Source organism: Anas acuta, chromosome 8 (assembly GCF_963932015.1).
Source record: "Anas acuta chromosome 8, bAnaAcu1.1, whole genome shotgun sequence".
Classification (NCBI taxonomy): Eukaryota; Metazoa; Chordata; class Aves; order Anseriformes; family Anatidae; genus Anas; species Anas acuta.
The window spans coordinates 8,335,488-8,362,892 of NC_088986.1; the positions used below are offsets into that span (position 1 = coordinate 8,335,488).

General features: G+C 41.6%; 1 protein-coding gene across 2 annotated transcripts in view; it reads left to right on the top strand.

Moving 5' to 3' along the window:
- The first annotated feature begins 17,538 nt into the window (after nt 1-17,538).
- The window catches only part of SPATA6 (spermatogenesis associated 6), a 42,574-nt gene continuing 32,707 nt past the window's right edge, over nt 17,539-27,405 (top strand). The window contains exons 1-5 of one of the 2 annotated variants that reach the window (XM_068690010.1): nt 17,539-17,718; nt 22,869-23,006; nt 24,556-24,604; nt 25,521-25,562; nt 26,942-27,063. In XM_068690010.1, coding sequence (XP_068546111.1) covers nt 17,671-17,718; nt 22,869-23,006; nt 24,556-24,604; nt 25,521-25,562; nt 26,942-27,063 — 399 coding nt within the window. In that variant the 5' untranslated portion in view covers nt 17,539-17,670. Of the gene's footprint in view, nt 17,719-22,868; nt 23,007-24,555; nt 24,605-25,520; nt 25,563-26,938; nt 27,064-27,405 lie in introns of both variants that reach the window. The other variant, XM_068690011.1, reaches the window with a different exon arrangement.

Consider the following 27,405-nt stretch of genomic DNA (forward strand, 5'->3'; position numbering starts at 1 on the left):
GTCACACTCCCAAGGAGTCTGAGCAGCTGATCCTGAGTCACAAAGTGGAAAATACACAGTGTGTCTGGGCAGGCTTGATGAAGAAGTAGGAGGAAGAGGAGAGAAAGAAGGTGGAGAAGCACGATTTAACTTTAGCTCAGGAAGATGCTCAGAACAGAGGGATGCTGTTAGCACTGGAGCAGCCCTTGGAGAGCTTGCAGCTCAGCACTGAGGGTTGGGTGAAACCTTCCAGGTCAAGAATGGCTTTGCTTTTCTTCTAAATGAAGCCAGGACTTCACCCCGCAAATCTTAAGTGATCTTCAAATCTTGAATGCTCAGCCCTTCCATGGATGTAATGCTGCAAGATTTAGGATAAATAGCACAATATTCCTTTCTGTGATTCATCTCTACCGTTCAAAACCCCACAGTAAGCCTACCTCATACGAAAGTTGCTTTATACAGCTGCTTTTCCACGTGAGGAAACACTCATTTCTCACGTGGTGGCCCAAGACTCAGGCAGCTGAAGTGAGTTGAAGTAGGACAGAAGTGGATCACTGAGCCAGCCAGGGAAGTGAACGAGACCCCATGCAGCCCAGCACCCAGCTGAGTGATGCCAATGGGTGCTTGGTGAACACATCACAGATGCTCCCACAGCAGTGCTAGCAGAGGGTAAATGGTAACTAATAATAGCTGTTAAATTGAGTTGATTCACATGTCTCAGCCTTGAAAAAAATGGGGAGAAAGGTTTCTGCAAATTATTTTCTCTTCTGTCACTCTTATGTTGTTTGTTTGGTACGTCCCTTTTTCCTGGACTGAGCTATCACTCAGCTATCCTGAGACATCCTGAACCACACATTGGAGGGTTTCTGACTGAAATGGATGTAAACACCACAGTCCCCAGGTAATTAGTTAGTTCCATGCCCAAGATACAATGTGGGATCTGTGAGATGATGCGGGTTTCATGAGAAGTCGCACGGAGAAGAACCCCAGAAACCCCCGTGACCCTCGCTGTGATCAGGAGCAGGGGGGGCACCTTCTGGGTCAATCGTGCTGAATTGAGAGCACCTCAGGTATAGTTTGAAAAAAAAAAAAATGTTTTCATTGATTTAGAAAAATGGTGGCTAGCTGCACAGTGTGGGGCCAGAAGTGGAAACCCAAGCCCTGTTTTGTGTTAGAGTGCCATTTAGCATGGGATGTGCCAGGTTAAAAGGAGGGCATGCTGTGAGATGGGGAACCTGTCCTGTGAAATATCAAGGGCTGTCAGAGCAGCCAGCGGTGGCCAGGGTAAAGTTGTCTGAATTTTTTTCCAGCCTCCTTACTCTCTCAGTATCCAGATGCCTGCAGTTTGTAATAAAAACATGTTCATGCTGCAGGCAGCCGCTGTAGGTTCAGAACACTGGACTTGACCGAAGGCACAACTGAGAGGGACAAAGAGAAGCACATTGCAGCGCCTCTGCCAGCAGTTTATCAGCACATTGGTGGCCAGCGTCCTGTCTGTGTTTGATACGGAGGCGATGGCCAGGGGCAGCAACAACCCTCAGATGCTTTTGTAACCCCTTACGCTGATTATGGGACTGCAAAATCATGCTTAAATGCATGCAGGGCAAAATCCTTTCTTACTGTGAACTCCCTGGGTGAGAAGTTACAGGTGAAGTAATGCAAATAATGATGACGGTCCCAAGAATTTATATTAGTAGTGCTATGGACTAGCCCAGCGTTTCTGCACTTGATAAAGACAAGCATGTCCAACACATTCAGTTCTTGGCTGCCCCAGAGCACTTTTAGGGCTGTTGTGCTGCCCACCATGCATCAGGTCCATCCCGATTCCATCTGGGCCAGTTCTGGCACAGAAAAGCAGTTCTGTCCCGAGCAGGGCTGCAGGGCGAATCGTCCATCAGCACAACTGCACTGACACCAGTGCAAAATCACGGGAGAGACTCTATCCCCGTGTACTTTTAAATCATCAAGTTAATAAGTACCCTGGATGATAAGATGTAATCTTTTAAATGCAGTATGGATTTCTTCCCCTGAATTATGCATGATAACATCTTTAGGCGTGAGCTTTGTTTATTTATTTATTTGTTTCTGAAGGAGCTGTCTTTTGGTGGTGGTGGAGATAATCACTGTGGTTTACAACAGGGAGGGAGGACCAGGGAGGGCTCCCTGTGGCTAGACAACCTCTGCTAATGGCCTGGAAGTTGTGGTGTCTCCATCCTTGTACAGATTGAAAACCCAACAAGACACAGTGCTAGGCAATCTGCTCCAGAAGTCCTGCCTTGAGCAGAGGGGGTGGACAGGATGCTCTCAAGACCTTTTCCATGCTGGGATTCTGTTTCCTGTTTCTCATATCAATCCCTGACTATTGTACCATTGCTCTGCAGCAGGTAGTGTAATAATAGTAATATCCAGGTCTCCTGCAGCATTTTTCACTCCTTGATCTGCAACATCTCTACAGAGGCTGGTGGTTCTTCAGCCCTTCTTAACACCTAGGGAAACTGGGACAGTAAGAAAGCAAATGATTGCTTAAAGACCTTAAGGAAGACGGGGCTAGAGGGACCACATCTCCAGAGTGTCACCTCCCACTCCAGCACCAGCACAGCAACCACAACACCTGTGCAGCCGAATTTCGAGAGAGACGCCTGCTGTGCCCAGCATCCAGCTGCAGCAGAGGCCGGAGGGGCGGGAGGCAGCACGCTGTCCAGGGCAGCAGCCCCTGGACTGTAAATCACAGCAAATGAGAGCTGCTCCTGTGCTTTGCCAGGGAGACAATGGAGCAGGCAGCTCCGCTCCGGTGAGCTCAGCTGAACCACGAACAGGCAAGCTGGTGCTTTAATGAAGGTGCGTTCACGACTGCTAAAAACAGCCTCTACCCACCAGTGCTGCAAACCCCAGGTTTAGTTTCGGTGTATCACAGGATTTTTATTTTTCCGGTGATTCTGCAGGTCTCAGATTTGGCCAAGTTACAGAGCATAACAGCAGAAAACTGCTCTTTATTAATAGTATTATTAGTATCAGTCCCTACAGATTGATGTGTCTAATGTCACACACACACACAAATCCTTAACTAAATCTTCCATAGCTATAATTTGATGTCTCAATGTATTTTGACCTGTTGACAAATACACCTTTATAAAAATATATTCTCTGATTTTCGCATGAATATTGGAAATCAAACAGAAAGGCAGATGTGAGTGCACGTCTACATGCACACGAGCACAGAGCCCCCACTTTATGTATTTGCTTAAATCCCCCATCCTGACAAACAGCAGTGATCTGCTTGTTAGTCTTTTGGTGAGCTGGATAAATATACGGGCTGTGTTTGTATGGTACAGGGGAAGGCAGCAATAGCCATTTATAGACAATTAATCACAGCCATGTATTCTTTATTTCCTGTTTATGGGTGACACAGTGGGCTGAATTTCAATCAGCTCTCACGATGGTGGGTTTTCATGTTCCTGCTTTCAGCAGTTAACACTTTAGGGGTATCAGAAAAGGAAACTAGAGGAATGAATACAGATTGGGGTCACTTTCTGGTTTTAGAGATGATTTTGCTTACAGCCTTAAGAGACGGAACAAACTGATGTCTTGTGAGCGTGGGCTTCTAGGACGGCAGCCTGGAAATGGGTGCAGTTAATGAGAACAGGTATCCCATACAAATATGTACAATGGTGAACCAAGTTTAACTAAAAATAGCGTCGGAACCCAGCTTTTCACTGTTTCTACCTAACATACTGGAAAGGGGCTGGTACAGCTAAAGTTTGGCACAGCACGTGCTGTAGCTTTCTGCCTCAACCTTGCTGCCCGTAGAGCCCAGCAAGGCAAATTTGAGGATTTCCCACACAAAAGTTATTGCAGGAATGGCTCCCCCATTCTTTGCTTTTAAGCTTAAATATGCAGTACAGCAGAACAGTCATCAGCAGAGACGATCTTCATCCCTTTGTTCAAGGAATGCAAAGAATAATTAACAAAGCCCTGACCTCCTCTCCTCGGATGATGCACAGTTTGACCTTTACAGTACTAAAGTGGTATTAAGATAAGAATCGTGTACTGTATCCTGACCTCAGTTACACCATGGTACATCTGAATTTGGCGTCAGACCACTGAAGTAATTAGGATTGACTGGGACTAAGACTGGCACAAGTGGTATTTGGTACTTCTGGCACTTCTATCCCAGCTGGGCAGTGGGATCCATACGCATGACACCCTACGCATCCCACGTACAATGCAGTCCTTACGTGTACTACTAATCACGTCAGGCAATTAAAATGGAGAGCATTTCAAAAGTCTAGTTGGCCATTTACATCATATAATTTGGCATAGGGGCCAGATTGCCCTGGATGATTTAGATACCTAACTCAATCAATGGGTATGAGACATCGAAATGCCTTTGGAAAAAAAAACCTGCAGCCCCTAATCTTTAAATTTCATCTTTAATTTTGGAGTGAAATTGGTGCTTAGAAAATATAGCTCAGGGAGGGCAGGGAAAGAAGCATCCAGTGAGCAAAACTGAAATCTCGCTGAGCCAGGACTGCCATCAGCTGAAGACGAGATGAGAAATTAGCACACAGCTCAGGCTGGCTCGCTCTCAGGAATACATTGACAAAATTGATGCAGGGATATGACGCCATCCGGCCCCTAAAAACCTGCAGCCCTTTAAAATGAGGGCCCCTGGGTGACAGATACTTTTCCAGGCATTAAGACTCTGGCAGCCCAACCAAAGTACAAGATCAAGAAAGTAAATTTGAAGGAGTTACTTTATTACAGATAGCACTGCCTTTTCCAGATAGCCACGCTTCAGTTAAGCCCACCGAACCAAACTCCACGTTGCAATTCAGTCAGGAAAAGTAGCTTGCCCTAAGATATGATACAGGACAAGCAAAATTAATAATTTTGAGACGTATCATCATAGGAAGAATGTGAGGAGGTTTTTATTTTTTATTTATTTATTATTTTTTTTCCCATCTTTTTTCCTTCTTGTTATCAGGATGCTTATACCTTCAGATTCTCCTCCTGGGCTACTATTCAAACCCAAACTTTGTTCATGCTGCTTGGATCCAGTTTTCATGCCCTAGCATAAAAACAGGTCTCAGGAAGAGAAAAAAGCATGATGTGTATGCAGTGGGCCAAGCAGGGAAGAGTCACTTCTGGTCCAGGGCTGTAGCTACCAATAGTAAGAATTTAAGTGATTTTTGTAAAATGAAGACTTAGCCCATAAAGGAGCATGGGGATGTGGAGAGTAGCAGTTGGAGGAAAACTGATAGATCCTCGCTTTGAATTCAGCCTGAGACTGCAGAAAGCCACTCTGAAACTACCACTGGCCTCAGATCACCCTTAGTGTTGAGATGGGGAAGCTTTGGCTGCCTTTGGTGGGGTGAGTGAAAGATGTCAGTCTTCAGAGCTGCCAACATCCCGCACTGGAGCTCTGTGTAATTTGTGACAAATAAAATGGGATTTACACACCCAGAACTGCTGTGCAAGTACAGTAATAGAGATATATGACAAAGAGTTTTCTCCTGGACACAATCCCTCTTGGGGCATTTTAGGCTATATCCAGGTAGCCCCATTTGAGAAGAGAACACTGCTTGCACTGCTTATCTGTGTGTGAGTGCCTGTGCAAGAGCACACACACACACACACACACACACACACACACGTGCTTGGGCAGCTTCATGTTAACAAAAGATCTCTGTTGATTTCCTAGCATAACCAGTTTGTCCTCTGCTACACCCAGAAGGTGTGAACAGCATGGAAATGATCTGCTCCTCCTGAGTAACAACAGAACTCTTATTTAGCATGCTGTAGCAAAGGTTATTAAAACTGCCTGCACAATTTCAATGTCCATTTTTTTTTATTTTATTTTATTAGGAATTAAAATTTCAGCTCCCACATGCGGCTTTAAAAAAAAAAAAAATCTGTTTACATGTCAAAAACTCCACACTCATTTATAACAAATTACCACAGGCTTTGTCTACAAATGTACACAGATTGATGGAGTGGGGCCCAAACTGTGGATGCAGACCAATGACCTACACGTTGTACCAGCCCAGAGTCCACAATGCAATATCTGTGGGGACCACAGCATAGGATCCAGCTGGCAGAACATGCACAGCCCAGTCATATTGCATGAAAGCTTCATCCATTTTCTCTTGTTACCCTGTGCCTTCCAGGAACTACTGTACTAGAGCAGCCATTCAATTTTCAAGGGTTTGACCATGCAAGAAGCAAACTGGCACAATTCCTCTTCAGCACTTAACCAAGTGAATATTAAAGTCAGATGTGTATTTGTCTGGTAGAACAGAACTGCCCTGGTGGTGCAGTGGGATCAACAAGGATGCTGTAATAGACCCTTACAGCATGGGTCTACATTGTGAGGATCCTTATACTAATTAACTTGTTTCTCTGACCTCTAAACCAAGTATTTTTTCACTTTCTATCTAGATCAACATCCAAAGACAAAGAATCTAGTGAAGAACATACTAAAATTTGAGCTAGGCCAGGGGGTCAATGAAATTCAAGGTGGCAGCATCATTCAGTCACCTGGGCACACATCAGCTGAAAAGCAAACAGAGAAATCTTCTCCCCTTGTCTGTTGGTTTTAGTTCTACATCAGGCCTTTGCAAGTCACATCAGCAAGTGTGGTCCCCAAACCTCAGTGGTTTAGAAGAAAAAGCTGTTCCCAGGGCGTCTTTTTGGAAGCAGCAAAGTTGCAGCTTTAGATTGATGTTCATTTTTATTTGCTGATCATAGCTAATTAAAAGAAATTAATAGAAACATAGCCAGATCCAAAAGTTTATTAGAAAAGAAGCACTGTAGTTTAATTATGCCACTATGTTGTGTATGACACAAAGCCCACTGAAATCTGAATACTTGATGATCTCTGGAATTTGACTAAGAGCTCTTCGGCCGTAGGGAGAAACTTGACAATTACTAATCTACATATGCTGACAATCTCTACATATCAGGGGCCCCGTGAGGGTCTTTAATTGCTCTGTAAACTTCAAACTGGAGTGTTCTTCAGCAGGAAAAAAACAAGATGCTGCATTCGAGCTAAAGAAGAGTGGTAGTTGACATGTTTATTAAATATCCCAGGCCCTGAAGGACTGCAGGGTGGAAGGTTCTCTGGGTAGAAGTTATAAATGCAGCATCAGGCTTATTCAAGACAGAGTTACATGTGAATGTTCACGTGCAATGATAGTACGACATGTCCAGGAAAACTTTCTGCAAAAGCACTTCAGCAACTCCAAACTGTACTTATACTCTCTTGCTTTCACAGCCTGTTTTGCCACATTTCTGTCAGCTTTATGACTATGCACACAAAATGTTCGCATGATTTGAATGGAAGTGGACAGTAGATTTTATAAGGTGCTGACCAGGGCTTTTTCAAAAGCAAAATATATGACATTTGCTTTAGTGTTGTATAATGGTAGGCAGTGAGTTTTGTTTGTGTTTCTGGCAGGGGAGGGGCTTCTGCTCTCCATGATACCTCCAAAGAGGGCCTAAATTTATTCCAGAAATTTCAGTGGGTTTGGTTCAAAATGTAGCTGCAGGAAAACTGATAGTTTCATGTGAGAAGTGATAGTTTCATATCCCTTCCTCTTAATTTCCAGTTTGACGTAAGCTCACACCTGGATGATTAAGGTTACTCGTGTGTTATGGACAGCGCAGAAGGTTATCCTGGCTCAGCCTCCTATTGCTGGATTCACTTGATGGTGTCAGCTGTGATGTTCACCTTCTACATTGTCGACATAATCTCCAAGCAAATTTTGATTGCTTCATTTCTTATTTTATTTATTTGTATTTCAGGAATGTCTAGTTTTCCTCCCACTGCAGTTGAGGGTTCACTGCCCCTCCTGAACCTGCCACAGAGCACAGGGACAAAAATAATATTGTCATCCCCACAGCTTCAAGTCAAAATCAACCAGTGATATGACAACCAGGAGAGAAAAGCTAACTGGGAGGTGATGGTGTCAACAAGCAGCAGCCACTGCATGTGTTTCAAATGCTTTTTAAAAACTCTGGTGGAGAGGTGACAGCCCTAAAAATAAGGCAGCAAAAGAGCACACATGCTTGCAGGCAGAGCTATCTGCTTAAACTGTGAATGAGGGACACCTGAGTGAGACACAGCCTGGATGCCCACCTGCTGTGTAGGCCGTAGCCTTGGCACCACCAGCCGTGGGCTCTAACCTGGCAAAAAAGCCATCTGACACGGCAGCACTGGTCCTGCAGAGGGGCTTTATGAAGAGTTTTACCCCTTCTGGGGAGCAGAAGGGACAGACAGAGCTTGGGTTGCAGGCAGGTGGGCAGTGCAGCGCCAGTCAGTGGGAGGACACCTTGCCATGCAAGGAGGCCGATCAGGAGATAATTGGAGGGAATAATTGGGACCTGCCCAGTGCCAGCTTCGTTCTGGGCTCTAACAACACAATCCAAACCTCTGAATTTGGGGAGGGAGAGTGTTATAGACGCAACGCATTAAACAACCTTAACTCCAGTGAGCAATGGCACCACTGTAACACTTGTTTATTAGCAAAATGCATCTGATCTCAAAGGCCTGCATGACAAGTTCATTACATATCAATTTAATTAGCTGATTTACATTTAATTTACATTTCAATTAATGTCTTTAGCAACAAAACGTTGCCTTAATAGGGTAATTGCCTGTTAGGCAATATGTAAAAGAATAAATAGTCACATTCTGAGGAAGAATTCCTATTTTCAATTTTTTATTACCATAAATAACCTAAATAATTATTGCTCTTAAGGGGCCACGTCCCAGTTCCCTTCTGGGCCTAATTATAAAGACTTAGTACCTCATTAAGCAAAATGGTTTCAGAGTCACAGAAAAGCATTACTCTAATCGTGACTCATTAGTTTCAACAAAAGAGGAGAAAACTGCAAAAGTCGGCACATTTCGCCATATTATTCTTGCGGTTCATAAGCAGCAGCACATTTGAGAAGTGGCTGCTACAGCTGTGTAGGCGTTTCTGTCGTGGAGCCCTGCTTTCAGAGGGGGGTTGTGTGTAACTTTGGTTGTTAAAAGAGTCCTGTCAGGCTGGAAAAGCTGGCACACATGGTCCTGGCACTGAGCAAGGAGCTGGAGCAAATTTCTGGTTTTCTGTTCCCTGAGAGTTCCCTTTTCCCCATGCGACCACACACAGCATGGCTGGGTTGGAGGCTGTTAGGTGGGATCCATCTTCTGCCATGTCAGAAGGGTTGCTGTCATCTCCAAAATATATCGCAGTGCAGAGAAAGAGGATGCGGCCTCTAGGATGTCTGAATTCAGTGATACTAGTAAAAGCCCTTCATGGCAGTGCTCCTTCCTTGTAGCCTCTATGGGTTACTTTGCCACATGGATCCAGCACCATCCGTCCTTCAGCAGCCAGCACAAAGCCAGCATGACAGCATGAAGCTAGCCCAAGCTGGCTCGGTGTACGTGTCTGCACTACCACTGCACCCAGCGACACAGAGATCCAGGACTGATGACTCAAGCAGAGGCCTGGACTGCATTTGCTGAAAATGATGTCATACAAGCAAATGAAAAAGGGACTGATCAAGGTTTTCTGTAGCAAATGATAAACTCATAATATGCTATGAATACATAGAGCTTTTAAAAAGAAAGTGTTTAACTAATGAGGAAACAACCTTTCCATAGTTTCCTCATTAACCTTTAAACGATGATTCAAATGTAAAAGACCTGTACTCAAACACCGTGCTATTCTTTCTTATGCTGCAGATAAATCCAGAGCTAGAAATAGGATTTCTTAATGGTAGTATTTTGCAGCTTGTAAGAACAAATAGCCTGTGATGTGTTTTGTTGTTGTTGTTGTTGTTTGTGTGTGGTTTATTTTTGTTATTTTTCATCAGTGGCTGTTACCTTTCTTATTTTACAGGCAGCACAGCAATGATAAGTGACGTTTCACACCCCACAGCTGTAAGGAGAACCCCGGCCATCCTGCTCTGAGGGTTGAAGTTGGTGGTGGCAGCAGCAGATTTTGGAATTCATCTTCAACCCCAAGGTCTTTAGACAACTTGAAACCGTTAAGCAAACGCTGCGCAATGCTATGCCAGATCTCACCTGGTGTACCTCACTTAGCTCCACAGGCAAACTGTGGACCGTGTGCCTGGGCAAATTATTGCTTGGCTTTTCCTATGACAGGGTGCTGTATGTATGTACCATTAGACAGTGTAAAAGACTTCAGGTTGGAGTCAGTTTCTTCTAACACTAAATGCACCCTTTCACTAGGATAAGCAAAACAGTGCTGTCCTTAGAGGGGAGCTTTGGGTGGTGATGGTGGACAGAAAGAGAGAGAGAGAAAAGCTTCAATTTCCAAAAAATTTCTTATTACCATAAGAACTTAATTGCTTAGACTCAGATATATCTCCTGGTATTCTGCATTTTATTTTTGCTCCCACACTTGCTGGGTCTGGAATTCTCCTCTGAGCTGCTAACTCAATTTTTGCTTTTTAAAGCTCATTTAAAACCTTTCCTACTTCCTCTGTCTGTGATTAACGCTAATCCACTCACCCCTTTCTTTTCCTATGGCTTCTTACATTCACCCCTTGCTGCAGACTGCAAGAATTCTAATTGGCATCTGCTCTTCTTTTTGGGTTTCCATTTTTTTCTTTCTTCCTGCTCCATTTTCTCTCTGTTGCTATATGGGCTGCTCTATGCCATCCTGTTATGCTTTCTAGCCTAGATCTGCCTAGTGCTCTAAAGGATTTGATGATTTTCTTTAGGACTGACTCTAATAATAGCCACAATCCTGCCCCTTTACAAATCTTCCTTACAAAGAAAAAAAAAAAAAAAAAAAAAAGTTCTGCCCTCCAGAGTGAATTCCATTGAAAACCAAAAGTTCTTGTTAAAAAAAATAATAAAAAATCCTTCTCCGTTCCTGATGGATTGGAGGAATTTTAAAGGAGTAATGCTATAATTTATGAGGAATTTGAGCATAGATCTCAGAGCACCCTATTAGACAGGGTAACTTCAGCTATTATTTAAAGAAAGCATTTCAGTTTTCTTCTCTAACAGAACACCACACTACAATTTTAACAGGAAAACAAGCCAGCCATAAAGTCCTTCAGGTTCTCTAGTGACCTTGCTGTTGTCAATCAAATTAACATGGAAGATGCTCAAACACTGCTACTTTAATGGGCAGGGGTACAAAACTCCTGCCACACTGCAGAGAGGCTTTTGAAAAAACAAGCAGCTAGATGGCATCTGAGCTGGCAGAGGCTAACAGAAGCCAGAGCCTGGACTACAATGGGATGTGATGGATTTGGGGCTTTAACTGCCATTTCAGATGGCCCATGCCCCAAACTGTGATTTCTCAGCCGCCTATTCAGCTGCTGCACTAGCCTGGCTGCCCAAAGGTGAGGCTTTTCCCCAAAAAGGCTGGTGTCTGATGCTCAGAAGTAGCTCAGCAAAGACCACACCGAGGAGCTTGGAGCCCAGGCTGTGCCTTTGTCCTCTGTGCCTCCCCAGCAGGAGGACTCCCAGCCCTGGGGAAGGCCAGGGGTGTGCAAGGCACCATCTGTGAGGTGTGGGAGATGGGCTTTTTGTTGTCACTTTTCTTTCTGTTTGGCTAAAATAAGTTTTGTTCTGACAAGAGCATGTCTTTAGTCAGCTCCTCATTTTCCTCTGGAATTGCTGTAAAATGGAGATTTCCCTTTTCCTTTAAGAGCTGGTTCCAGTGGTTCCTAATTTTTAATTCAAATTCTTCTAGCTTCAGTTTCTAGCAGCTGGCTCTTGCTATGCCCTTCCCAGTTATAATAAACAACCATTTAGTATCCTGCATTTTCTCAACACAAAGGTATTTATCAACTGTAATCAAGCCCCAATCTTTGGCTCTCTGCTCATGCGTCTGTGCTATCGCTGCTGCAGCTAGAGCCCATCACTGCCAACCTTCCACATCCACTGCAGCAGACGGGAGCCCGGTCAGATGCTGCCCAGCCGGCTGCTCTGGATTCCTGCAGGGCCAGAGCCATCATCTCTGGGATGGCAGAAGACTTGGCAAGAAGAGCTGGTAGTTTCTGTGTCCTCCGGTAGTATCATCTTGAGTTGCTCTGCCAACCTACCAAAGTTCTTTTCTCTGCTTTTTAAATACAAAGCTATACATGCATAAGGAATAAAACGCTCTAATTTATTCTACAAAAGTGTTCATCAAGTGAGAGACAGGACTCTGGGAAAAGATTAAGAGCTTACATTTTTCATTTGACTTATTTCACATAAAATTTCATAGAGGATAAAATGATGGGAGGCAAAGAAGCAATGATATTCCTGTTTTATCTCTGTCTAAGGACCATAAATCTTTCTGAAGTATCATTAATTATAGCAGCGCAATTCACAACGCTATTGTTAAAGGTCTATCAGCAGTCCCATTATAAACCCCCTATTTTCAGGGGTTTATAACTTGGTTAGAAGAATTTTGTTTCAGGCAAAAACTTTGCTGGGGCAACGTCTCCATCTAAGATAATTTAAAAAGAAAAAAAAAGAAGAAAAAAAAAGAAAAAAAAAGTAAAACACAAAGGAATGTATTACCTCTTTTGAATTGATTAACGGAGAGCCCAGGAACCTTCTAGGGGTATAAATCTAATACCGTATTGGCTGATTGTATCTGTGCCATTTGTGAATTCATAAGACTGAATGCATTGAAGTTATCTCTTAGATGAATTTAGATCATTCCTTTACAAGAAAAGTTTCCAATTACCACAGCTGAATTCAAGATCTGGAATATTTCTCCAGTGGCTGTAATCAAATCAGATTTGATTTCTTCCTTAGCTAAAGCCAGACAAGAAAGAATTTAGTAGAACTGGAAAACAACTTACATGTTAAGAATTGTTTTATACCTTTTTTATACCTTTTTTTTTTTTTTTTTTTTTTTTTACTTTGCAGGCATAACTTGCATCAAGAATCGGTGAAGGTTAATGATCACATCCACCAAAGCGAGTTTTGGCTTAGCAGCAACACAGAGGACTCACTCTGTCATGGCTGAGTCATGGTGAAACGTCAGAGAGTTGCTGAGTTTCTCCAGATGTGCAGTACAAAACGCTCTTCAATAGGCTGGGAAGAGACTGGGAAGGCATGGGGAAGATAAGTCATGGCTTCCCCTACAGAACAACATGACCAGGCACCCTTTGCCTGTAGCAACTTGTAGGTTCATCAGGAAACCTTGAGAGCTCAGCCCAGTTGTGTTCTTGCAGGTTAGGAAAGAGCAAGGCGAACACAATACACCGCACTTTGATGGGATCAACAAAGTCATGGTGGTCTTTTTCTAAAGCAGTGGATATTAATGAATACTAACTTCTGAGCAACTTTTTTTTTTTTTTTTTTTTTCCTCCCTGCTTTAAAGTAGAAAGATTAGATGAAAATGTATTTTGTGAAGCATGTGCTGACACCCTCAGGTAATCTCCATCCTCTGTCCTCATCAATAATCTAACATTCTACCTTCTCTGTTACATTACTGTCTGCAGTAATGCAATTCACTTTGGTCCCCTTAGATCCTATTAGAATCTCTCACATTACAAAATTCTTCCAGCTCTGCTGTACAGTGCACTGGGATTGTTTAGTCTTAACTTCTTCTGGCTGTTTTCCTCAACTACAATTCTTTGCACAGGAACTGACTTTTGTGAATTGCACATTTAACCTAGCACTGAGTGAGAAGATCAAAATAAGTAATGCACATGGGTATTGTCCTATGGGGTCTCTAAAGCACTCTGATTCTGCTTTGAACACTGGTGAATGTATCTTGTTATAATGAGTTCCACTATCTAAAGTACTTTCTTCTATCAGTTTTGATTGTTGTCTTTTAATTTCATTGCATGTGTCCTTTGAAAGGATAAATAGGCATGGGTAAATAGAAAAATCCATTTTTACATATTATTCAATCCCTTACGTACCTCTTTTGTATTACATCTTACTTTTCTCCTCTCCGAAGTAAAACAGCCTTAATGTTTTGTTTGTTTGCTTTTTCTAATATGGAAATCTTCCCATATCTCATAATTTGTTGCTGTTATTTGAGCAGATGTCTTCCTGGAATTCTCCACAGTTATTGACAAGACAATCACTCTCAGTGATGATATCTAAATAGAAGTGCTTGATGTGCATTGACTGAGGTCTTTTTTGGCTTCTCCGACAACATCAAGGTCTTAAAGTAGGCAGAAATGGCTCTCCGACAACACGCTTACAAGAACTGCAGTAGAAGGTGGAAAAATGTGGAAAGCTCTTTTATCTCCTTCATTCTTGTTGCCAGAATGTCTGTGAAATACCATTTTTGCACCCAGTGTAAAATGCCACTTTGCACCCAGTGTAATGCTTCCTAAGTTTGAGAAAACCATTCTTGTCTTCTTAACCGAAAATGAATCTCTGACGAACTCGGCGATGTGAGATTCACTCTCTGATCTCCAGTCTTATCTGATTCATTTCTCTCTAATCCGCAGTATTTTTTAGATTCTGGATTTTGGAATATCCACTGTTTGCAAACGTGATTCTTCCTATATTTCCTACCTACCTATGTTGTAGCATATACTGATGTGTTGAAACTCATGAGGCCTGACCCTCTGGCCCACTACAACAATGGGGTAGAATTCTTGTGATAATTATCTTAAACCAGGGCAACTTCAGTCTTTTGATAATTACTCCTCATTTACAATGATAGAAATAAGAACAGAACTGAGTATTTTGATGACACTAAGCTTCTTACAGTAGGTATGTGGAAGGGGCTGGAGGACTGAAAAGGAAGAAGCTTTTAAATGGAGGAGATTGTAAAAACATTAACATAATGCAAAGCTGTCATCCAGGCTCTTGTATTACATGGAACTAAGTATAAGTAGCGTTACAAGAAGATTTACTTTTGTAAAAGCAAAGGAATTCACATGTTTTCACAGCAGGGAAACTTTATAGCAGCTAAAACCTCAGGTCTATTTAAGTAGCATGCCCTTTGTGGTTTTGCTTATCAGTTTTGCTTATTAGCAAATGGATTTGTGCTGAAAGTCCCCTTATTGTCCCCAACTCCCTGCATCACTGTTCCCGCAGTGCAAATATAAGACTAAATTATGCACTTCGTCATTACCAGGAGGTCCAGATGGATCTCACACTGCTGCAGAACGGGCTGGACAGGAAAAACACTGCAGAAGCAGCAGCAGCAGCCTTTCCTTCCAAGGCCCAGCAGGGCGGTGTGGAGAAGTTCTGCAGACCAGAGGGATGGAGAAGTATCTCTGTGCGTAATACTCCAGCTTACCCCAGGTTTTCCCTGGTTTACCAGAGAAAAGAACTGAAACTCAACACCGTGTTGTCACTTCAGAGAGGCTTTCCGTCCTGCCTTGTGCTTGTTTTTCAAGGGTTATAAAGTACTTCTGTTACAGGGCACTGTATGTGGTTATTAAATTTTCATCACAAACATGATGCCATTTTTGATTTCAGTATTTATCTGTCTTCTGGTCTTATATGGCCAGACTTACAGTAATATCTCATACCTCACAATCTTTAACACGTTATTTAGCCCTCCAAAAAGTATGTGTATGAAAGGTATCTGAAAATAAGCAATAAACTATTTTAATACCGTTACCATCTGAGCCCTGGATCTTTGAGAATTTCCTTCTCATTAATTCTGAAAAGCTGTTCATAACCTTGAGACTGATAATGCATATAAAATGTCTTTATCTAAGTGCAACCTCCCTTAATCTACGTAGCAGAGGTGTGCAATTAAAATAGGGAGTTTTTTCCAGCTCCTAAATACAGAACCCTACCTTTTGCTAAGACAAAAAAGAAAAAAAAAAAGGAAAAAAAAAGCTTTTTTTTTTTTTTTTTTTTTCACAGCTATTACAGAAGTCACAACAATGTCCAGAGAAGGACTACAAAGATGGTGAAGGGGTCTAGAGGGGAAGACAGAATCACAGAATTGTAGGGGTTGGAAGGGATCTCAAGAGATCATTGGCTCCCACAGCCCTGCCAAAGCAGGTTCCTTAGAGCAAGCTGCCCAAGTAGGCATCCAGACGGGCCTTGAATAACTCCAGAGAAAGAGACTCCACAACCTCCCTGGGAAGCCTGTCCCAGTGCTCCGTCACTCTCACTGCGAAGAAGTTCTTTCGCATATTGGTGAGGAACTTCCTGTGCTCCATTTTGTGGCCCTCGTCCTGTCCCCACAAGCCACTGAAAAGAGGTTGGCCAAATCCCTCTGTCTCCCACTCTTTCGTTAAACACTGGTAAGATCCCCTCTCAATCTTCTCTTCTCAAGGCTGAACAGACCCGCATCTCTCAGCCTTTCCACACAGGAGAGATTCTCCAGGCCCCATATCATCTTTGTGGCCCTCTGCGGGACTCTTTCCAGGAGATCCCTGTCTTTTTTTGTACAGGGGAGCCCAGAACTGGACACAGTACTCCAGGTGAGGCCTGACCAGGGCAGAGTAGAGAGGGAGAATCACCTCCCTTGACCTGCTGACCGTATGAGGATGTATGAAGACGTATGAGGAGTGGCGGCGGTCACTTGGCCTGTTCAGCCTGAAGAGGAGGCTGAGGGGAGACCTCATCACGGCCTACAGCTTCCTCACGAAGGGGAGTGGAGGGGCAGGTGCCGATCTATTCTCTTCAGTGACCAGCGACAGGACTTAAGGGAATGGTGTCAAGCTGCAACAGGGGAGGTTCAGGTGGGACATCAGGAAGAGGTTCTTCACTGAGGGTTGTCACACAGTGGAACAGACTCCCCAGGGACACAGTCACAGCACCGAGCCTGTCAGAATTTAGGAAGCGTTTGGACTGTGCTCTTAGTCACATGGTCTGAATTTTGGGGTAGACCTGTGTGGTACCAGGAGTTGGACTCGATGATCCTTATGAGTCCCTTCCAACTTGGGGGATTCTATGATTCTATGATAATGAGGCCTGCATTTCCAGTTGTTTATTTATTTTAAAGGACTGAAGTCTACAGATGAGTATCACTAGAAATAGTTGATACCACTACTCTCTGCTCTGACATCTAATATTCTCTCCATCTTTTTTTTTTTTTTTTTATGAAAACAAAACACTTTGAGAGTGTTGATTCTTCCCAAAGCACTTAGCACTGTCAGCCTTTGAAATTGTAAAAATAAAATAAGCAAGGCCAGCCACAGGACGCATTTGAACCATTGTCTTCTTTTGGAGGCAATTAAAAATGCCCGCTGAGTTGCTTCCCCTTTCTACAGCCGTATATATGAAATTGGAAAGAATATTTAAAGGCTTAAACCCCCTCAGATGGGGTGAATTGTGGCTAGAAGCACAGAAATGGGGCTGTTTTGGTGTAACACGTTTGTGATCACTCTGTGAACACCTCAGCACCACAGCAGCTGGGGAAGGCCCTGAAGCAGTCACAACCCCATTAGGGAATCACCCCGTGAAATCAGCGGGGGCAGTGGTGTTTGAGACGAGCTGCACACATCTGACACAGGCACCTAAACCCAGGTGCAACCCCAGGATTCACCCAGACAAAATTAGTAACAATTAAAATAAAAAGCGGGGCGCAAAGCACTGTGGGAAGAGGCAGCGGCGCAGGGCACTGTGGGAGCGCCGGGAACGGCTTAAGGGCGGCTCCATGCGGGCGCGGCGCATGCGCGGGGGGAAGGCGGAAGTGCCGCTGTTGCCATGACAACGGCGTCCGGCCTGCGGTGCGCCTGAGGCCCAGCGGGCCGGGAGCCGCCGGACCCCCGGCCCGGCCCGGCCCGGCCCCCATGGCACAGAGGGCGCTGCGCTGCGTCCTGCGGCTGGAGATCCGCGAGGTGAGTGCCCGGCCCCAGGAGGAGGAGGAGGAGGAGAAGCCCTGGGGATGCGGGGGGAGCTGCCGGTGAGGGGCCGAGCCCGCAGCAGCTCCGCGGGGAGGCCTCGGGCTCCTCACGGGGGGAGAAGCTGCCTCAGCCCCTGGGGGTGGCCGGCCCGGAGGGGCGCTCCGGCACGGCCTGCTGGGCCGCTCGGCACCCGCTGGCTGCTGCTGTCCGAGCGTGAAGCCGCCTGGCAGGCCGTGTGCTGCCGCGGTGCCTGGTGCCAAAAGGAGGAGGGGCTGCGGCGCCCCGCGGGAAGTTCAAGTGCAGGGCCGGAAAGTACAGGCTGGGAAACCCACCCGGTTCCTGGTTAATTGACCACCGTTGTTCACAGACCTGGAGGGCTGCTCTAAACGCAGCTCTGAGTTTCTCAACGTAGGTGGTGAGGGTGTCACCCTAACCGTGTTGCTCTGCTGGGTTTGCATAATGCAGAGGCCTGCTTGCTTTCCTGGAAAGCAACAGATACTCTTTGTTCTGTTCCTCCACGTGTGGGTTTTTGTAACACAATGACCTGTATCCTTTTCCTGGAAAGGAGCAGATGTACTTTCTTCTGCTACTCCTCACATACCAGTAGAGATTACAGGGATGGTGTTCTCTCAGGACTGGGCTTCTTCACCTGCGGGGCATTTGTTACTCACCCCACTCTCAGGCCTACAATAGTGGAAGGGGACAGAACAAGAAATCTCTCAACACAGATCTCAGTGCCCCTTTCAGCATGTGGGTTGTTGAGCCATGTTCCAACAGCACTATGTAACTTGTACCAGATAACCTTTTTAATAAGTTATTTAGTCTGCTTTTTTGTACCACTTATTTTGCCTCTCTTTCCCACTGAAGCTCTCACTTCATTCCTGTGATGGTTTAAAAACTCTCCAGCCTCCACTAATACCCCCCTCTTACACTCATGTCAACACGGGCTTTTCGCTGATTTTTTTTTCCTTTTCTTCCTTCCCCAGTGTTTGCTCTCTTGATGTGTTTTATGGGCAGCAGTTCTGTCATTTCACAATTAATCTTTACCAGATAAAGAAACCTGATTCTTTTAGTAGCATTTCGTATGGCAGGCTTACCAGTCTTCTGATCACCATAGGGATGGGTGCTACTCTTCCACTTTGAGTTTGCGTTGATCAGGGTTAGAATTGAATGCAGAGTTCCAGATGGAGTCTCACTGTTGCCTTAGATGATGTTAGGAGAGGTCCAAAATTCATCCTTCATATCTCAATGTTAGTCTCTTCACAGCTGCACTGTGGTTATACTGTCATTTATTAACACACTTGCCTTCTCTTCAGCCAGCATTGAAGATGAGCTCCCTGAGTAAAAGAAGAAACTGTTGTTAATACACAGTAGGTGTATCTCATTCCTGTCTCTGATTTATTCTATATCTTTTTCTCTACTACTGATGATTTCTGAATTGTAATTGGAAAATTTCATGAGCATAATCTGACTTCTTGTGCCAGGGCCATTAAAATGTTTAAAGACATGGATTGGAGGATATATGGATGATTGTTTTTTCATAGTAACCCCAAGCTGATGCTTTCCAGTTTAGCCTGTTACTGGTGCTGTCGTTTGCCCAGTTCTGTACCACCTTAGTACTTTCAGACTCCTATTTTCTGCATCATAAATAATAATTTGTCACTTGGCATCATATGATGTTTCTGATGTCCAGATAAATCAGATATACTTTGCCCAGAAAACAGGCTTTCAAGTAAAAGTTGAGTTTTGCTTGACTGGTCTGTTTTTATTAAACATGTGCTGCTGGGCTGTTTTTTTTTCTAGGCATGTTTTTCATCCATATCCTTTGTTTTTTACTTTTGTGTGTTTAAGTATTCTGATTGAGAGGGTTATAATTTTCCAGGACTTTTTCTGCCTCACATGGGCCTTTCATTTGCTACTTTTCAGTCAGCTGTTGCTGTCCTTGTTTTCATAACACAGGTTTTAGTTACATATCCAATGGAGGAAGAAATATTGTGTTCTTTCAGAACCTGGGCTGCAAGTGATTCAGCCTCCCTGTGGCTCCATTACCTAGGCACATTGGATCATTTCCATAATCTCATTCTTTACATTTTTTCTCCTGTATTCAGTATCACAAAAAGCAAGGAAAAATATTCAGTTGTGTTTGGGACGTAATTTGTTAATTCTCACATCCTGGTTGATTTCTAATCTTGCTTTTTCCTTGTTTGCTTTATTTACGAATAAAGCCCAATCTGTTTGGATTTCTGGTTGGTTTTCCTATTTTTTCCAATGTTTTGCATATTTCTATGCCCTCTTGGAAATCCATCCGTTTGTGTCAAAAGTTCTGTCATATTCATTTTTCCATTGCTTTAGGATACGTGTTCTAGATTGGTTTTGCTCCTTTTGGCTTAATGAAATTCCAAGGTCTTTTTCTATCTGAATGCACGAGCTCTTTGGTTTATTTCATTGCTAGTTTTCTTCATTTCTGAAAGGCTGCTCTTCTAAAATTGAAAACCTTAGTTAAAGACCTTATTTGGTTTATCCTGCCATTAATTTAAATTGAATAATTCATGATTGCTCAGACTGAGATTTCATTGTTATTTGTTTTCTGAGACTAATTTTGGTGCCTACCTCTGCTGCTGGCATTTAGATTGCTCATGTAGCAACAGAATGAAATTCACATTATTCTTCATGTCATTGCTACTTGGAGAATTCACAAATGCGGCAGTGAAGTAGGTAAAGCTTTAAGCACTAAGATGAATTAATAGCGTTGTGGATTACTGCCAGGTAAGGAGACTAAAATGGCATCTCTTCACATTGAGAAGATTATTTTTGCAACTCAAAGACCAAAATGCTATTTTTTATGGAAGCTTGCGCTCTACAGAAGTTAATACTGTCTGTTGCCCTTAGTACTTAACTCTCCCTGTGTGGTGGCAATGGGCTTTTAAAAACATTTTTTGGGGAACAGGACCTTTTTCATTGGTTGCAAGTGCATGCTACAGCTTTAGGACTGAGTGTAGAGGGAAAAAAAAAAGTTGTATGGGATTATGTTGCAGTGGAATTTTGTTCCTTCCCATGAGAGGAATTCAGTGATTTTGTGGCAGAATGTGATGTCCCAGCACCAGGGATGGTACATGTCTGTCCTTCTGGCAACTGAAGCAGAGAAGTCTGGAGTAGCACTGTCCCAGCCAGTTACCTTAACGAGTAGTCCTGCTCATTGGTTTTAAGATCAGTTAATTGCAGCACTGATATCCCTCCTGCTGAGTTGATCCATAGGTAATGCTATTACGATTTTTATAATGGTCCCTCATTCTGCCTGAATGGTTTACAGTCAGGTAAGAACTTAGCTTGTCTCTTAGGTGTTCTGCAGCTCCATGCACCACATATTGCAAAACGAATTCCATGAACTGCAGGTACATACCTGTCATTCATTTTTGGAGCTTCTTTAAAGTTTCATGAAGATGTAGATTTGGTGTTTTAGCCCAGGCAATGGATTGTGCAGTTTTTCTCCAGGATAATAGAAGAACAAGTTTCTACATATGCTGATTTGTAGGAACTTCCTTTCTTCTATAGGATAGACAGAATAAATATCATCTAACTGCTATTTGCAGTTTTATCACACCTGATGTCTTCAAACCTTTCACTTTTCATCTCAGAAAGTAGGCAAATACTGGTTGCCTTCTGTAAGGTGTGAAGTTCCAGCTAAAAAGAATCGTAAATTCAAGGGGAAAAGCCTCAGCCAAGCTAATAGAACTTGTAGTGTGTAGTTCAGGGGGTCTTGCCTTGTATGAATGAAATCTCTCTCTTTCACTCACTTCCATTAACACTTGCACCATGCTGTTTAATGATAGGCGTCCTGTTTCAATTGGGATGTCCGTTATTCTGGCAGTTCTCAGATCTGAAGCCTTAACTGAACGGAGAGGACACCTTTCTTTTTTGTTGCTGTGTTGTTGTTGTTTTTTTTTTTTTTTCTTGGATATTTATGAGTAGAAACTTTTTTTTAAGGTTGTACTGTATAGCAATCTATAACACACTACAGATATTATTTTTGTTATTTTTTTTCACTAGAGACTGTTTTTTCTGCTGTTTATATAATTTTGGGTTAGATCCATTAACAGTGTCTCAAGTAAACATTCATTTGGGAGTAAGAGACTGTAACCAAAGCACTTCTTTTAATTCCTGTCACTCTGTTCCTTTGTCTTTCTGCCTTGCAATTGAAAGTCTGAACACTTTCTCTGGCAACCTTATGTTAGAAGAGACAACCTCATTTTTATTATACTGCTATAAAAAGTGAGCAGTAGAACTGAAGTGAAAGGTGACAATTCTTTGGCTGGGTAATAGAATAAAACCATGTGGCTTGGGAAAAATAGCAAATAGTTTTGCAGTGATTTGTGTACATCATTGCAGTAGAAACACAGGTAAGAATATTTGATGTTCATCAGAGCTTTAAAGGCATACCAACTTCTTACTCAAGGAATAAGAATGGCCCAAAGAAAGTCAAGATATTAGTGGCAATATCTGGTAGCCTAATGAGGAGTCTTCCCTGCCTTGAATATGCTCCGGGTGGCCAGACTTCTTTTATAAAAATTTGTGACTTCCCACAGTAATGGAACAACGTTTGATTTTGTCACTTACATATACAACTGCAAAGTTAATTATAATAATGTGAATAAACTTGTATTTTTTGATGGTTGGTCAGAGCATGGAAATCTAAGCATGTAAATTTACCAGCTTCATTCTCTCAATGGTTAGGCTAAAATTTGATTTTTTTCTCTGCATCATGTAAGCTTCATTATAGATTTCTGTCACTCTTTGTTTAGAATCTGATGTGACCCTTGATGATTAAATCATCAATAATATCATTAAATGCACACACAGACTAACCTGGAATTGGGATACCAGTTTTAGGTTTGGCTGAAGACCAATGGAATGTGTTTACTTACAGTAAGAAGAATTTGATCATGGTTATTTTACAGTGGTGACAATTTTTCCTTGTCACTCTGTACAAATAGAACTGCTTTAGAAATGTTTCCACTCTAATTCATTGTCACCTGACTCTCAGCAATCAACCATTTCAGCCTTGACCATTTCATTTTTATCCTGAAAACAGCCATTACTCCTGTAACTAAAGTTCATTTTTTTTAATGAATGTGTTACTATTACAGATAACTTGCCCTGGAGTGCAGCTGAAAGACAAAGAGGAGCTCTATCTCAGTGTCTCTCTGCTTGGGCAGTACAAAAAAACTCGGCGCGTCCCTGCAGCATTTCCACTTTTCTTTCAAGAAAAACTAGTGTTTGAAAAGGTAAGATAGTGTCAACTTCTGATACAAGGCAAATAAAACTCATCCCACACTCACAGAAACTCATTGCAAAACCCCCAAGTGCAAGTAATCACACTGAGGATGGCATAGTATTATAGCTCCTGCTTCTCTTGAGCACAGAGGAGGCATATGCCTCCCTTATCCACACAGTGACTATAGAAATATGCATACTGAAAATTTATAATATTTTATTTTTTAGGTGTTTGTACTTTCTTACACAAACTGGCCTTTTTCAGTGTCTTATTTCCTAGCATGGAAGGAACTAAATTTTGTTTTTAAAATCAATGGCAAGGTGTAAAAACAAGGGCGGTAAGATATGGGAGAGTCGATTTAATTCAGCAGAAAATAGAATTGCAACTCAAGTCTTCTTGGTGACATCTTTCTCCCTTTCAGTTATTTTTTTCATGGTTTGTCACCAGAATTCCCAGGTTAGTATATGACCTTATAATTTATAGTTGTTTATCATGTATTCTGAGTCCCCACTTGCTTCATTATTAGTACCACAGGGATAATGAAACACAGAATCTTACAGATAGGATCTGGTTTCTTGACTACCTGTGCATAATAATACTTTGCCCTTTCTAGTTCTTTTCTTTTAAGCATCCCCTAGCACTGAAAACCAGACAGAGTAAACATCAGTGATACTCTTGTGATGTAGGTAATATAAAAATACTGATAATCTTGCCAACCACTGAAGAGTAAAAAGTAAATAAATAAAAAATAAAAGAACACAATATTTCTTTAAAGGTAATAATCCCACAAACTACTTAAAAGAAATGTGGTGAACACTGTTTTGGCTGTAATTTAAGGGAACTGTGGGACACTAGAACTTAACTGCTTACAGAAGAGCTGAACAAGAAAGCTGAGAATAATAAGTCTTCTTACAAATAGCTATTGCATAGTTCTAGGTGCTTGTGGGGTAGCAGTACTTTGGTATTTTTGAGTGTTTGGTATGTAGAACAGCAAAGTGATTTACACCACTCCTCACTTAGTGCAGAATTTCAGGGAGGCCTATTACCTGCTTAATATCCTCTGCAACTTTTTTTCTTTTTCAGAAATTCATCCCCTATTCTTTGCCATCTGTTCACATGTGGTCCAGGTTAAAAAAAAAATAAAAAACTGAACAATAGTCTGTACATGAATAGTCACTCCCATGAAAACTAAGCTTAAAGTCATCTATCAGAATTCTAGTGCATCTAGCAATTTACCTTTCTCTCCTGAAATTTTTACAGACAATATTTCTGTGTTCAACTCTTCATAATGCCTCCTAATTTAAATATGGAGAGGTAACCCTGGAATGGTTAGAAAGCATATGACAAGAACTGCTAGCTTTCAATGAATTTGATCGTGTGCCAAATGATAATTTCAGATTCCTTTCTTTTTCCAGCGGGGATAGAACTCTTGGCAACCATCTGAAGCAGGGAAGAATATTGATTTTTATTTTTTTCTTCTTCCCCCAGAGGTCCATCTGGTGATTTTTGACTGTGCTGTTATTTTTATTCATGTATTTATTTATTTATTTATTTTCCAGACATTTGCTGATATAGTTGATCCTGCAGACCTTGTGAAGTTACTGGAATGTAGGTTCTGCTTTTTATGCATATTATGTTGTATGCATTTATGTCATGCTTGTACAGTTTTTAAACATGTTTTGGAGGTTTCAAGTATGTAATAGTTTTATCAAAGATTTGTTCTCTGAAAAGTTAGTGGGTAACCAATGTAGAATATGACATACTAAAAGTATTTGATTTTTAATTTTTTATTTTTTTTTAAAGCTAGGACACTAGCACTAGTGGTTTTTCAAATTAGATTTGTTGCTAGTGTAGGCATAAGTTCTTGCTGTTTTTTGGATACTACAACTTTACCCAAAATGCTGTTAACTAAGAAAATGCCTCTAGAACATATAGTATATACTTTAGAACAGAAGGGGTAAAAGTCCTAGTTAGCAGAATGACCAGCTGGTTATTCAGTCAGGTAATGGATTCCTCTGTGTGACAACGTATATGATTGTTTTTCAAATAATATAAGCATGAACTTTGAATTTTTTGGTAAAATGATTCTTTTTATATATTTTTTTCAAGAAAATGGCTTGTATCTACAGTAAGCAGTCTTGCCACATGTGGAGCATAATGAGACAGAACTGACCCTAAACTCCAGGAGTATGATCCCTAATACATGAAGTTATCTGAAAAAGATGTAATACTTGCATCATCTTTAAAAGCTGTTTTCAAAGGACAAACGTGGCAGCAGATGGAACTTATCAAGTTCTTAGTCAAATTTAGACTTGTCTTTTGTACTCTGCTAATGCCATTTTGTTCATCTGTAATACTTACACAAGCTGTTCTTAATTTTCTCTTATTGTTGGTGTTGCAGAAATAGCGTGACAGTGTACAGTGCTATTAAGGTTAAATCAGTGAGCATTTCTTTTTTTGACAATAAAAACTTTCTCATTTTAGTGTGTTTTTTTAACTAATGAAAACTTTTCTTCCTTCCTAGTTGACACAGCAGTACTTGAACTAATACAGCTGGTTCCTCCAGGTATTGTTTCAGTCTCTTCATAAATTATGCAGTTTAATAGGTGAATTTCCATGAGGACATTGCCCATTATAGCACAATCACTTTTTTCAATACACAAACAACATAGAAAGCTCTTCAACAAATAGTCATCTGAATATAAAATGTTAATAGATCAAGAGGATCTCATTCTTGAAGGAGAGTAGTAACTGAATATTGAAATGTACCATATTCAAGCTTAGGAAAGTGATAATATTTTAAAAATGGAAAATAAACTGAAATCACCCAACACATCACGTATTAACTGCACCACAATTCACTTGTGAAGTGGCTGTCTGTGAAATTTCAGAGTGCATAATCCTGTTCTCAGAATGACACTTTTTTTTTCCCTTCCATCCTAATGGTGACCACTGGGAAAAATCTTACCCTCACTATAAGTATTACAAGTACCTTGGGATATGTGATGATAATAAATAGTGATTTGTCATACTTCTGTTATTGGTTTGTGTGATTATAAAAATCTATTTTAATGAAATTCAAGTACTCCCATGAATAATGTAAGTCTGCATTTTATTGGAAATAAAGTCAAGTTTGAAAGAGGACTCATTTGGAAACTGGTATTAAAAACACTCTGTTACTTGTCCTCAGTAGTTTCAAAGAAACAATTGCTTTTCTCAGGTGATGCATGAGTCTATTTATTCAAGCAAATGTACTGAATGTGGATTTTTGTGGGAGGGTAAAAGATCTTGTGTAAGTAATTTAATTTCAGGGGTCAGAGGTAGATGTTATACACCCCAATGGAAGCTGGCAGAATGACTGTAATAGCACAACCTAAACTTCTTCATAATATGCAGTCATGATTTTTCCTTAAATATATATATATATTTAAGGAGGTTTTTAAAGAAGAAAGTAGCAAACAAGGATACTGAGAGAATCTTGAGGTACTGATTTTGATGTTGCTTGTATTTTCTTCTGACAACAATGCCAATTTTCAATTTAAGAAGCATCAATATTCTGTAACATGGAAAAAGTTTTTCAGAAGGGATTGGCTACCATTAATAAAACTACTAGTTTCTTCTCTGGCATGGAAAGTAAAGAAGGAAGAAAAATCATTGAAGTAGTTATTGCCATGAGAAAATGTCTGTATCTTAAAGAAGATTGCCTTAACAGCTCTATATTTCTTTAAATAACAGCAAAACATACTTTCAGGCTAAGTTTCTGCACATTTCTGTGCCTGATTTAACTAGATGAGGTTATTTCCTGGAGTTATTTCCTAGCCTTGCTGCTAATTTGTAAAGAACAAAATTTATCTTAGTTTGAATATGTCTTGTGTGTGATGTCTATACTACTATATTATAGAATTTTCTGTTTTCCAATTAAAGTATATATTTTCTTTTTAGTAGGAGAAATTCTAGCTACTTATGAAGAAAATACAAGAGATTTCCTGTTCCCTGACCCTAAGCTTACCCGTCGGCACCATGGTTTAGATCGTGAGATTTTAATGAAGAGGTCCTCTTCTTTTACAGTGAGTGAATATCTGTGGATTGTATTTATGGTACAGTGTGTTTCACTGGAGAAACCCGTTGAACTTCTTCAAATGAAAAGCGATTTCTTCTGACAGATTTTGCCAGTTCAGGTGTTGAATGTACAAATCCACAGTTGCACTTCAGTGAAGGTATATACATTTTTTTGAAATGCTTCAAAAAGCGTTTAATGTGGAAAAGTTAGTTTCCAGTTGGCTTGCAGTGTGGTACCGTGACATGTCTCTATTTCAATTTAATCCGCAATGCAGTTGGTAGACGAAGGGATGCAAGAGAAAAAGAGGGAGACCTTGTACCAACTCCATGGTTCTCAATGGATAAACCAC